This window comes from Pristiophorus japonicus, chromosome 9, assembly GCF_044704955.1.
Source record: "Pristiophorus japonicus isolate sPriJap1 chromosome 9, sPriJap1.hap1, whole genome shotgun sequence".
In the NCBI taxonomy this organism is placed as follows: Eukaryota; Metazoa; Chordata; class Chondrichthyes; family Pristiophoridae; genus Pristiophorus; species Pristiophorus japonicus.
Window position 1 is genome coordinate 4,691,819 of NC_091985.1, and position 12,280 is coordinate 4,704,098.

General features: G+C 49.7%; 1 protein-coding gene across 3 annotated transcripts in view; it reads right to left on the reverse strand.

The window, feature by feature from the left end:
- Positions 1–415: 415 nt before the first annotated feature.
- LOC139272919 (protein-tyrosine kinase 2-beta-like) overlaps positions 416–12,280 on the reverse strand; it is a 256,360-nt gene continuing 244,495 nt past the window's right edge. For all 3 annotated transcript variants that reach the window (XM_070889030.1, XM_070889028.1, XM_070889029.1), the window contains 2 exons: positions 9,966–10,046; positions 416–2,413 (listed from right to left, as the gene is read on the reverse strand). In XM_070889030.1, the coding sequence (XP_070745131.1) occupies positions 2,198–2,413; positions 9,966–10,046 (297 nt within the window). In that variant the 3' untranslated portion in view covers positions 416–2,197. The remainder of the gene's footprint in view (positions 2,414–9,965; positions 10,047–12,280) is intronic.

Below are 12,280 nucleotides of genomic sequence, written 5' to 3' on the forward strand. Positions count from 1 at the left end.
CATGACTGGGTGTATATAGCTGGCTGGATCGCTCAGCTCGGTGTCCACATTAGCCTGGCCATTAGAACTGAACATTCATTACATCAGGATCATCTCAAGTGTAACATACCTCTGACACGGTCAGTGTTACAAGTCCAGGATCCTGAGCATTTCACAGCAGGACAAACGTCACAATCTGCTCTTGGTCAGAAAGCGACCACAATATTTCATGTCCCACCGGATTGAGAGAACAGAACTGAGAGTCAATCCAAACTAAACTCAGCCAGCAGGGCGAGATGGGTCTCGAGAGGGCATTGGAGAGACCAAAGCACTGTGACAAATACAGTAACATAACATGAGAATTAGGAGCAGGAGTCGGCCATACGGCCCCTCGAGCCTGTTCCGCCATTCAATAAGATCATGGCTGATCATCGGCCTCAACCCAACCTTTATGCTCAATCTCCATATCGCTTGTTTTCCCGAGACTCCAATAATCTTTCTATCACAGCCTTGAATATACTCAGACGGAGCCTCCACAGCCCTCTGGAGCAGAGAATCCCAAAGATTCACCACCCTCTGAGTGAAGAAATTTCTCCTCATCTCAGTCCAAAAGACCAGGCCCTTATCCTGAGACTGTGACCCCTGGTTCTAGAATTACCAGTCAGGGGGAACATCCTCTCAGCATCTACCCTTTCAATCCCCCTCAGAAACTTATATGTTTCAATGAGGTCATCTCTCATTCTTCTAAACTCCATTCTACACAATCTCTCCTCATAGGACAACCGTCTCATCCCAGGAATCAGTCTGGTGAACCTCCATTGTACCGCCTCCAAGGCAAGTATATCCTTCCTTGGATAAGGAGACCAGAACTGTGCTCAGCACTCCAGGTGTGGTCCCACCAAGGGCCTGTACAGTTGTAGTAAGTAGTACCAAAATCTCTCAGATATAGGGCCTGCTTAGAGGCACAGAGTGGTAGCATACGATGGAACAAATAAGGGCAGCTCGATGGTGGGGATAACGGACCAAACCCTATTCCACTGGATTCCTGATATCAGCTGTGCTATGTCCGAGGTACAAAGCAGACGGCAGCCACCTTGGGTCTGGGAAAAGCAGGCTGACAATTGGTCCCGAGCTGCTGCTATGCCTCATGGGCAGTTGGCCCGACGCTGCCCAGGCTAAACCTGCAGTGAAGTCACACATCTGCCCGATCACCAACTAGTGGTGGATATTGTGGGGAGACCACGGTAAAAAGATGGAGCTGTTCAACCCCGCTCACAAGTTGACACAACTAAATCGAAGTCCCTGAATGCATGGTGTGTCACAGGTTGGAGACTCGAAATCTTGGCTCAGCGACATTGATGACGACGGGTTTACAGCCCAATGACCACCGCCTCACTAAACATAGCCCCCACCTCGACTGACTCAATCTCTCTATTAATTCTCGCAACCATACATAAAATCATTCACAGTCACCCATCGACAAGAACGGATTAAATGTTCTTGCCTGCCTCTGGAAGGCCAAATTTTTATTGATAAATGAGACCCTCAAGGAGCCATCTTACAGCACCAATCGCCCGATCATTAGCAAGATTGTTTGCTAATCTCGACGTGAGCTGACGTGAGGAATGAACCTCAAGCTATTTTACATTTGCACAATACTCGTCATGTCACTCGGTGTGTCCACCACCTTGATAAATACTCGCACCGTGCTGTATATACAAATTGGACCTTTGACATTGAATGAAAGGAGCTCAAGAGCACAAGCCTTGCCTTCGTCCGGCAATGCCTAGATTTCATCGGTCAGTCGCAAATCAAACACCGAGCGTGCCTTACCTCAGTGGCCTGTCAGTGTGCTGAGCTTCAGGTAAAACACCAACATCTTCACTGGACGTTATTTGGCAAGACATTTCATTTGTTAAACAGCACACAACACGGTGCCATAAATCCGCTTGAATGTACAATTGTTTCACTTTTATATGGAATCACCTCGATTAAAATTATGCACAACCCCTCCACCCCTCCAAACAAAATATGCAGACTGACTGCCTTCATGAAGACAGTGCCAGTTTAATTTAATACATGCCCCCCATCGTCCCCCAGCCCGGATAGGAACCTTCCCCCTGTCCATTAACCTAGTTGGGCTTGGTGAACATTTGTGTCTCTTTCTCTCTCTCTCCTGCCTGGCGCTGGGTGGTGGCCGCAATTCGCCAAGTTGGCATCAAGTTGGGACTGGCCTGGCCTCACCAGTCCGTACTCTGGCCTGGTCCACAGCGTCCAGCAGGTTTTTGGAGTCCACGGCCAGGGTATGGGCAGCCGTCAGCATCTGTTTCTTGCACTCCTCGCTCAGCGACGTCACCGAGTTCTGCTGCGCCAACTTCATCTTGTTGATCAGCTCAGACAGGTCCTTGTTCAGGAGTTTCTGCGTCCCCTCGATCTGACAACACAAAGCACAACCCACAACATGTCACCTTCCATCACTTCAGGAAGATACGCAAACGAGGAAACGCCGCAGTGTTCACATCCCGAGTAACATTCCCACAATGTCAATGGGAATTCCTCCAATCCCTGCATTTGACAAGGTGCCACATAAAAGGTTACTGCACAAGATAAAAGTTCACAGGCTTGGGGGTAATATATGAGCGTGGATAGAGGATTGACTAACTAACAGAAAACAGAGAGTCGGGATAAATGGTTCATTCTCTGGTTGGCAAACAGTAACTAGTGGGGTGCCCCAGGGATCAGTGCTGGGACCCCAACTATTTACAATCTATATTCACAACTTAGAAGAAAGGACTGAGTGTAATGTAGCTGACAATACAAAGATGAGGGGAAAAGCAATGAGTGAGGAGGATACAAAAATTCTGCAAAAGGACATAGACAGGCTAAGTGAGTGGGCAAACATTGGGCAGATGGAGTATAATGTTGGAAAGTGTGAGGCACTTGGCAGAAAAAAAAAAATCAAAGAGTAAGTTATTATTTAAATGGAGAAAGATTGCAAAGTGCTGCAGTACAGCGGGACCTGGGGGCACTTGTGCATGAAACACAAAAGGTTAGTATGCAGGTACAGCAAGTGATCAGGAAGGCCAGTGGAATCTTGGCCTTTATTGCAAAGGGGATGGAGTATAAAAGCAGGGAAGTCTTGCTACAGCTATATAGGGTATTGGTGAGGCCACACCTGGAATACTGCGTGCAGTTTTGATTTCCATATTTACGTAAGGATATACTTGCTTTGGAGGCAGTTCAGAGAAGGTTCACTAGCTTCTTGGTTGATTCCGGGGATGAGGAGGTTGACTTATGAGGAAAGGTTGAGTAGGTTGGGCCTCTACTCATTGGAATTCAGAAGAATGAGAGGTGATCTTATCGAAACGTATAAGATTATGAGGGTCTTGACAAGGTGGATGCAGAGAGGATGTTTCCACTGATGGGGGAGACTAGAACTAGGGGGCATGATCTTAGAATAAGGGGCCGCCCATTTAAAACTGAGATGAGGAGGAATTTCTTCTCTCAGAGGGTTGTAAATCTGTGGAATTCACTGCCCCAGAGAGCTGTGGAAGCTGGGACATTGAATATATTTAAGACAGAGATAGACAGTTTCTTAACCGATAAAGGAATAAGGGGTTATGGGGAGCGGGCGGGGAAGTGGAGCTGAGTCCATGATCGGATCAGCCATGATCGTATTGAATGGCCGACTCCTGCTCCTATTTCTTATGTTATGTTACAATACATCGCCTTCAATCATTTCCGGAAGAAGCTTGAACGCAGTGCTCACATCCCGAGTAACATTCCCACAATTTTGGTGGGAATGCCTCCGATCCCTGCATATCTCAGATCCATAAATACGCCAATTGTTGCATGGACTGCAAAAGAAAATATCAGATTCTGTGCAGTGAACATCTGAGGGACTGCAGTGACTCTCAGTCGACCTTTTGTTGGCATGCTGCAACCTGGACATTATTTCAAACCTTTATTCTATCTTCTGTGCCCGCAGTCACCATTTTAAATTTAAATTCAACGTCTTCCATGGAGATGAAATGTTGTCAGGAAGCGGATGTTGCTGGAAGGCTGGTCCGCTGGTTACCCCGGGGAGGAGGTGGTGGGGCTGCTCCATGACCTGCTGCAGACCCTATCCTTTGTCCTTGTTGTCTTCAGAGGGAAGTTAAGGGTTAAGGTAAGGACGGCAGGTTTCTTCCCAAAGGGTCACGAGTGAACCAGTTGGGTTGTTACATTCTGATCGTGTGATGCCCTACTTTACCGACACCAGTGTTTTACATCCCGGTTTGTTTTGAAACAGGCATGGTGGAATTTGAAGTAGCACTCATACTAAGACCATCAGACCCGTCCGCTGGGTTACTCATGCAGGAACTTAACCACTACACTGTCGCACATTGCTGGCTGGATATCACACTGTTTAAAGGGGACAGGGTGCTAGAACATGGAAGTAGGGGAGAGCTGTGTTATGTATTAATGCTTGGGGGTCACCAGACACCAGAGGGCGTCGCAGTCGGAGGTCATCGGGCTGTACACGCATGTGGCGTGTGTGCTTGGTCACCTGTATATAAGCGGGGTGTCTTTGTCACGCTGGCTCTCTTGGGCTGGAATAAAGATGGATCAGGTTTCATCTGAGGTGAGTTTACAGTAACCCGACTCGAGTCATTACAAGCTGTTCCTCTCCAGAGGAGGGATGTGAATAACATTGCGAAGTGTTATATGGGGTGAAGTAAGGGCTCTTTGCTGGGTTTCTGGATAATGAATAATAAAGGGTAGGATTTCCATGGGGCAATCTCCCCGAGCAGTTACAGAACTCTGCAAGGTGGTGATTGTAGGGTGCAGGGATAGCGGGGAGGGGGTCGGAGGATGTGGAAAATATGGGGGATATAAGGTCTGATTAACTTTGGAGGGCTGCCAGTGTAGAGATATGGATGCCATCGGCAAGGCCACAGTTAGTGCCCATCATTAATTATCCGGAAGCAAATGTTTCTTCAAGTGCCTGCAGTGGCTTGAGGGTATCAAGTGTCAGTGTGGCAAACAGTTGCAGACTAAATTTAATCCATACATTCCAGTGCTGGTGTTCCAAGCTCTGGAATTCCCTCCCTAAACCTTTCCACATCGCTACCTCTCTCTTCCACTTTACGACACGCCTTTAAAAACAACCTCTTTGACCAGCTGTCCTAAACATCTTCTTTTTGACCCTGCATCAATTTCTGGCTGATCTAACCTCCAGATAAGCACCTTGGGACATTCTGTCACATTAAAGGCGCTATATAGATGCAGGTTGGTGTTGGTGAACGGTGTTGAAAGAGTTAAGGATGAAGCTAGAAACATAGAAAATAGGTGCAGGAGTAGGCCATTCGGCCCCTCAAGCCTGCACCACCATTCAATAAGATCATGGCTGATCATTCCCTCAGTACCCCTTTCCTGCTTTCTCTCCATACCCCTTGATCCCTTTAGCCGTAAGGGCCATATCTAACTCCCTCTTGAATATATCCAATGAACTGGCATCAACAACTCTCTGCGGTAGAGAATTCCACAGGTTAACGACTCTGAGTGAAGGAATTTCTCCTCAGCTCAGTCCTAAATGGCCTACCCCTTATCCTAAGACTGTGTCCCCCGGTCCTGGACCTCCCCAACATCGGGAACATTCTTCCCGCATCTAACCTGTCCAGTCCCGTCAGAATCTTATATGTTTCTATGAGATCCCCTATCATCCTTCTAAACTCGTGTTTAAAGGCCCAGTTGATCCAATCTCTCCTCATATGTCAGTCCAGCCATCCCTGGAATCAGTCTGTTGAATCTTCGCTGCACTCCCACAATAGCAAGAACGTCCTTCCTCAGATTAGGGGACCAAAACTGAACACAATACTCCAGGTGAGGCCTCACCAAGGCCCTGTACAACTGCAGTAAGACCTCCCTGCTCCTATACTCAAATCCCCTAGCTATGAAGGCCAACATACCATTTGCCTTCTTCACTGCCTGCTGTACCTGCATGCCAACTTTCAATGACTGATGAACCATGACACCAAGATCTCGTTGCACCTCCCCTTTTCCTAATCTGCCACCTTTCAGATAATATTCTGCCTTCGTGTTTTTGCCCCCAAAGTGGATAACCTCACATTTATCCACATTATACTGCATCTGCCATGTATTTGCCCACTCGCCTAACCTGTCCAAGTCACCCTGCAGCCTCTTAGTGTCCTCCTCATAGCTCACATCGCCACCCAGCTTAGTGTCATCTGTAAACTTGGAGATATTACACTCAACTCCATTATCTAAATCATTAATATATATTGTAAAGAGCTGGGGTCCCAACACTGAGCCCTGCGGCACTCCACTAGTCACTGCCTGCCATTCTGAAAAGGACCTGTTTATCCCGACTCTCTGCCTCCTGTCTGCCAACCAGTTCTCTCTATCCACGTCAGTACATTACTCCAATACCATGTGCTTTGATGTTGCACACTAATCTCTTGTGTGGGACCTTGTCAAAAGCCTTTTGAAAGCTAACAGGGATCTTAGAAGCCTTAGCAGACACATTTCCAGCCAATTCACAGCAGCAGTCAGCAAAACCAATCAATGCTGAAACACACAGCCAAAACGGGAGAATGCCCGGGTGGGATCTGAGGTGGGCCGCTTTGTAAAACAGCCGATTCTGCAATGGAGAAGGACATTGGCAGGGTGTAGAACGAGCTACTTCCCAAGTCAAATCTCACTTCTCAAACATTCACGCTCAAACTGTGCAGGGCCCAAGTCAGACCATACTCCAGGCACTGTGTCCAGCTCCAGTGACAGACACCAGGGAGATATTCAGGGCTGATCCTTTCTGTAAAAGGTCGGAATTGTGAGAAGAGGCTGGGAAAGCGGGAGTGATTCCTGCATAGAATGGCCTCCCAGGCTGTGTAGGGGAACCAGGAACCCTGCAGGCAGTGAAGAAAGTGTTGGTTCCTGCAGTGGGTGGACATCAGGGCCCTTCTGGATTGACAAATTTCAATGGGCACAACAGCCGTGGCCAACTTCAACATCCTTATGGTCGTGTAACTGGAGCCACGTGTAGCCCAGCCTCAGGAGGGGAGCAGGTTCCTGTCCCTGAAGGACATTAGTCAACCAGCTTCTGTCCTGGTCACTGTTCTGGTCCCAGCCTACAAATGGCCAGATTTATTGACTTCAATTTGTTGGCATTTGAACTCATGACCTCTGGCCTGATCGTCCAATAAAATAACGATTGCACTACTGTGGTGTTGAGATGAATATTATTGGCTCTTCATAAAATATTCATGTCTTTCCAGTGAGAAAGCCATCTGGTCCATCCTGCCAAAAGGGCCTGGATGAATGTTCCTGCCTCTGGTTGTGATGGAGTGGAATAATTGCATCGAATATTTCAGACACGAGGGTTTCACTCCTGGAATCCAGATTTAAATCTGACCTAGGTTGAGAGGGTGAGAATCTCGAGAGGGTGAGAATCTCGAGAGGGTGAGAATCTCGAAATGGAGAGGTTTACAACACAGGGGGAGGCCATTCAGCCTATCGGGCCTGTGCTAAGAGCAGAACAAGACCAACAAGACCGGCCCTGTACCTCCACTCTTCCGTTAAAAGCTACAATGGTTCAGCTTCCATCTCTCCATGACAACATGTTCCAACAACCCTCCATGTCAAGACATTTCTCCCAGCTTTTATCCTCACTCTTTGGTGTCAATTTTAATTGATGACCTCTCGTCACTGAAACCACAACCAGAGCAAATAATATTTCCCGATTCACTGTCTCAAAACCTTCTTCATAATTGTTACTACCTTGTTAACTCTCCATTCTGCCCCAGTGGGTATTACCCCGTTCCCTGCCCCAGTGGGTATTACCCCGTTCCCTGCCCCAGTGGTTATTAACCCTTCCTGCCCCAGTGGGTATTACCCCGTTCCCTGCCCCAGTGGGTATTACCCCGCTCCCTGCCCCAGTGGGTATTGCCCCGCTCCCTGCCCCAGTGGGTATTACCCCGCTCCCTGCCCCAGTGGGTATTACCCCGTTCCCTGCCCCAGTGGGTATTGCCCCAGTGGGTATTACCCTGCTCCCTGCCCCAATGCTTATTGCCCCAGTGGGTATTACCCCGCTCCCTGCCCCAGCAGGTATTGCCCCACTTACTGCCCCAGCGGGTATTGCCCCACTCACTGCCCCAGCGGGTATTGCCCCTGTGGGTATTGTCCCACTCACTGCCCCAGCGAGTACTGCCCCTGTGGGTATTGCCCCACTCACTGCCCCAGCGGGTATTGCCCCTGTGGGTACTGCCCCGTTACCTGCCCCAGCGAGTACTGCCCCGTTCCCTGCCCCAGCGGGAACTGCCCCGTTCCCTGCCCCAGTGGATATTAACCCTCCCTGCCCCAGTGGGTATTACCCCGCTCCCTGCCCCAGTGGGTATTGCCCCACTCCCTGCCCCAGTGGGTATTGCCCCGCTCCCTGCCCCAGTGGGTATTACCCCGCTCCCTGCCCCAGTGGGTATTGCCCCAGCGGGTATTACCCCGCTCCCTGCCCCAGTGGGTATTACCCCGCTCCCTGCCCCAGTGGGTATTGCCCCAGCGGGTATTACCCCACTCCCTGCCCCAGTGGGTATTGCCCCAGTGGGTATTGCCCCGCTCCCTGCCCCAGTGGGTATTGCCCCAGCGGGTATTACCCCGCTCCCTGCCCCAGTGGGTATTGCCCCGCTCCCTGCCCCAGTGGGTATTGCCCCAGCGGGTATTACCCCACTCCCTGCCCCAGTGGGTATTGCCCCGCTCCCTGCCCCAGTGGATATTGCCCCGCTCCCTGCCCCAGTGGATATTGCCCCAGCGGGTATTACCCCGCTCCCTGCCCCAGTGGGTATTGCCCCGCTCCCTGCCCCAGTGGGTATTACCCCGCTCCCTGCCCCAGTGGATATTGCCCCGCTCCCTGCCCCAGTGGATATTGCCCCAGCGGGTATTACCCCGCTCCCTGCCCCAGTGGGTATTGCCCCGCTCCCTGCCCCAGCGGGTATTGCCCCAGCGGGTATTACCCCGCTCCCTGCCCCAGTGGGTATTGCCCCGCTCCCTGCCCCAGCGGGTATTGCCCCAGCGGGTATTACCCCAGCGGGTATTACCCCACTCCCTGCCCCAGCGGGTATTACCCCGCTCCCTGCCCCAGTGGGTATTGCCCCACTCCCTGCCCCAGTGGGTATTACCCCGCTCCCTGCCTCAGCGGGTATTGCCCCACTCCCTGCCCCAGTGGGTATTACCCCGCTCCCTGCCCCAGTGGGTATTGCCCCAGTGGGTATTACCCCGCTCCCTGCCCCAGTGGGTATTGCCCCACTCCCTGCCCCAGTGGGTATTACCCCGCTCCCTGCCTCAGCGGGTATTGCCCCACTCCCTGCCCCAGTGGGTATTACCCCGCTCCCTGCCCCAGTGGGTATTACCCCGCTCCCTGCCCCAGTGGGTATTGCCCCAGCAGGTATTGCCCCAGCGGGTATTACCCCACTCCCTGCCCCAGTGGGTATTGCCCCAGGGGGTATTGCCCCGCTCCCTGCCCCAGCGGGTATTACCCCACTCCCTGCCCCAGTGGGTATTGCCCCGCTCCCTGCCCCAGTGGGTATTGCCCCACTCCCTGCCCCAGTGGGTATTGCCCCACTCCCTGCCCCAGTGGGTATTGCCCCAGCGGGTATTGCCCCAGTGGGTATTGCCCCGCTCCCTGCCCCAGCGGGTATTGCCCCACTCCCTGCCCCAGCGGGTATTACCCCGCTCCCTGCCCCAGCGGGTATTGCCCCAGTGGGTATTGCTCTGTTGTGAGCACCCAGTGCAGACTGTTAGAGCTGTTCCCTCCTGAGGCGAGGTTTGAGATTAGACTATTCGCATATTAGCACATGAAAGCTCAGTGTGTTTGTTTGAAATGTCTTTATTTGCTGGTTTAATGAATGCACCTTTAAACTAATCCTGCTCCTAGTCAGCTTCCTTTCACAAGGAGATGGCCATGATATCTGATAATAGCAGCAACCACAACTCACCTCTGTGCGTGATGATGTAGGGAGCTTTGGTAAAAGTTCATCCACACTGCGAGTCAAACTGCGAAGATGCATACCCACCGTCTGTAATGCAGAAAATAGCATGTTGGTGTTACATTTGTCATAGATTAACAGTGCAACCCATTAAAAAAAAACCTTTCACGAGCACCGGACGTCTCAAAGCTCTTTACAGCCAATGAAGTATTTTGGAGTGTAGTCACTGTTGTAATGTGGAAAACGTGGCAGCCAATTTGCGCACAGCAAGCTCCCACAAACAGCAATGTGATGGTGACCAGTTAACATGACTTCAATGCTCCGTTGCCGTGGCCAGTTGCTGAGACCTTGGGGCCCAAATGCCTTTTATTTTTAACCTGCAGGTGATTCACTTCGGTTGTCTGACGACTGGAAATGGTACGAAATTCTCGAGAACATTGGTCGGCCACGTCCATTGATATAGCTGTCTGACAAGCTAAATCAAAAGTCAAGTTAGGAGTTGTCAATAACTTTCTTCTGATTGCATCATTTTTCATCCCATAAACAAAGTGGTCACGCAATGCTCAGTCCTGAAAGTTTCCGAAATGACAGTGAATAGATAGCTTCTTTAATGCTGCAATGTACTCAGATACTTTCGTCAATAAATTGATCTTGTATTCGGAAACGATAACTTTCAGCAATTTCCAGGGGCTCAGGACTGTAGTGCTGAGAATCACCGTCAGTGGTGTGTCCTTTGGCTTGACGGGAACAAGCACATTTTTCAGGGTTTCATACACTTTGGGCTCTGCGTAAGTTAAGAAAATAGCTCCTTCTCTTTCTAACACCACCCGGTTACAGTTTTCATCATCGAGAACTTCGATGATACTATTCGCAGTGAAAAATATTTCTAGCTGCTCCACATATGCTCCGAAACTTTCACGGTGACATTGAAACTCACCCAAGCGCCTTATTGTTCCCGTAGACGTGGCCATCTGGACTCTAGCAGTTCAGACAAGTGTGCTTGTAATTTACCTTGGATTTTTAGCTGTTAATCAAAACAAAGAAGCTCTCAAAGTCTCTCTGTTGGTTGGCCGACAACAAAAATTGCAGCTAGTTAGGCAGAAATCCGATCCTTCATCGCCAAGGTTATGTTTCCAGTATAACCTCACAAACACACAGACTCTGAGATGGCTGATAACTTCAGGAACCTGTCAGGTGACCTGCTTCCCTCTTTATTGTTGTAAACAGCAATGGTTGCATTACCACAGTAGTCCACTGAGTGGAGCTAATGATATTACATGTCTCCCTCCTTAATGAAGTAGTAATTATATATATATTACAGAGACAAAATGCTGGAGAGTTGGGAATTGAGAAATGCAGTTGCAAGAGAGTCGGGAGAGGTTTTTTTCCAGGGGCAGACACAGAACTAGCCTGAAAGAGCGCAATGATCATTACCTGTGCTGTACACTCCGACGGGAAGCCGAGTTAAATTAGCCTTTTGCAGCAGGAAGGAGAATCACTCCGAGTATTGGCCCAAATTTCCTCTCAGCATATCCATGTGCTGATTTCCTTTGCTTTGTGACACAGCTGAGATTTACCATTCAATCTGATGCCCAGGAAAACTCCCATGTACCCGAGGAGCCAGACTCAACATGGCTGTTTGGGCCACTAGCCAAGTATGTCACAACTTGTTGGAAATGTTGGTGTTCAGAGAGACCTGGGTGTCCTTATACACGAATCACTGAAAGTTAACCTGCAGGGACTACAGGCAATTAAGAAAGCAAATGGTATGTTGCCCTTTACTCTAAGAGGATTTGAGTATAAGAGTAAAGACGTCTTAATGTAATTATACAGGGCCCTGGTGAGACCGCACCTGGAGTATTGTGTACTGTTTTGGTCTCCTTACCTAAGGAAGGATATACTGGTCATTGAGGGAGTGCAACGGAGGTTCACCAGACCGATTCCTGGGATGGGGGAGATGTTGGGACTGGAGTCACATACAGGCCAGACTGGGTAAAGGACATTAGTGAACCAGTTGGGTTTTTACAACAATGCAGCAGCTTCGTGGTAACTTTCACTGAGACCAAATTATTATTTTATTTCCAGATTCGTTTTTAAAATGATTTCACGTTCTCAAACTGCCCTGGTGGGATTTGAACTCAGGCCTCTGGATTACTGGTCCAGGAACAGAACGATGACACTATCATGCTCTGGGTTTTACCCACTTAAATACTACAAGCCTGAAGGAGTAAAATGTTGAGGTTTATTTTTCTGTGTTGGGCCAGAATTCATTAAGCTCATGTCTCCCGAGCCCACCGCTGAGCTCTGGTTGAACACAGGTTTCA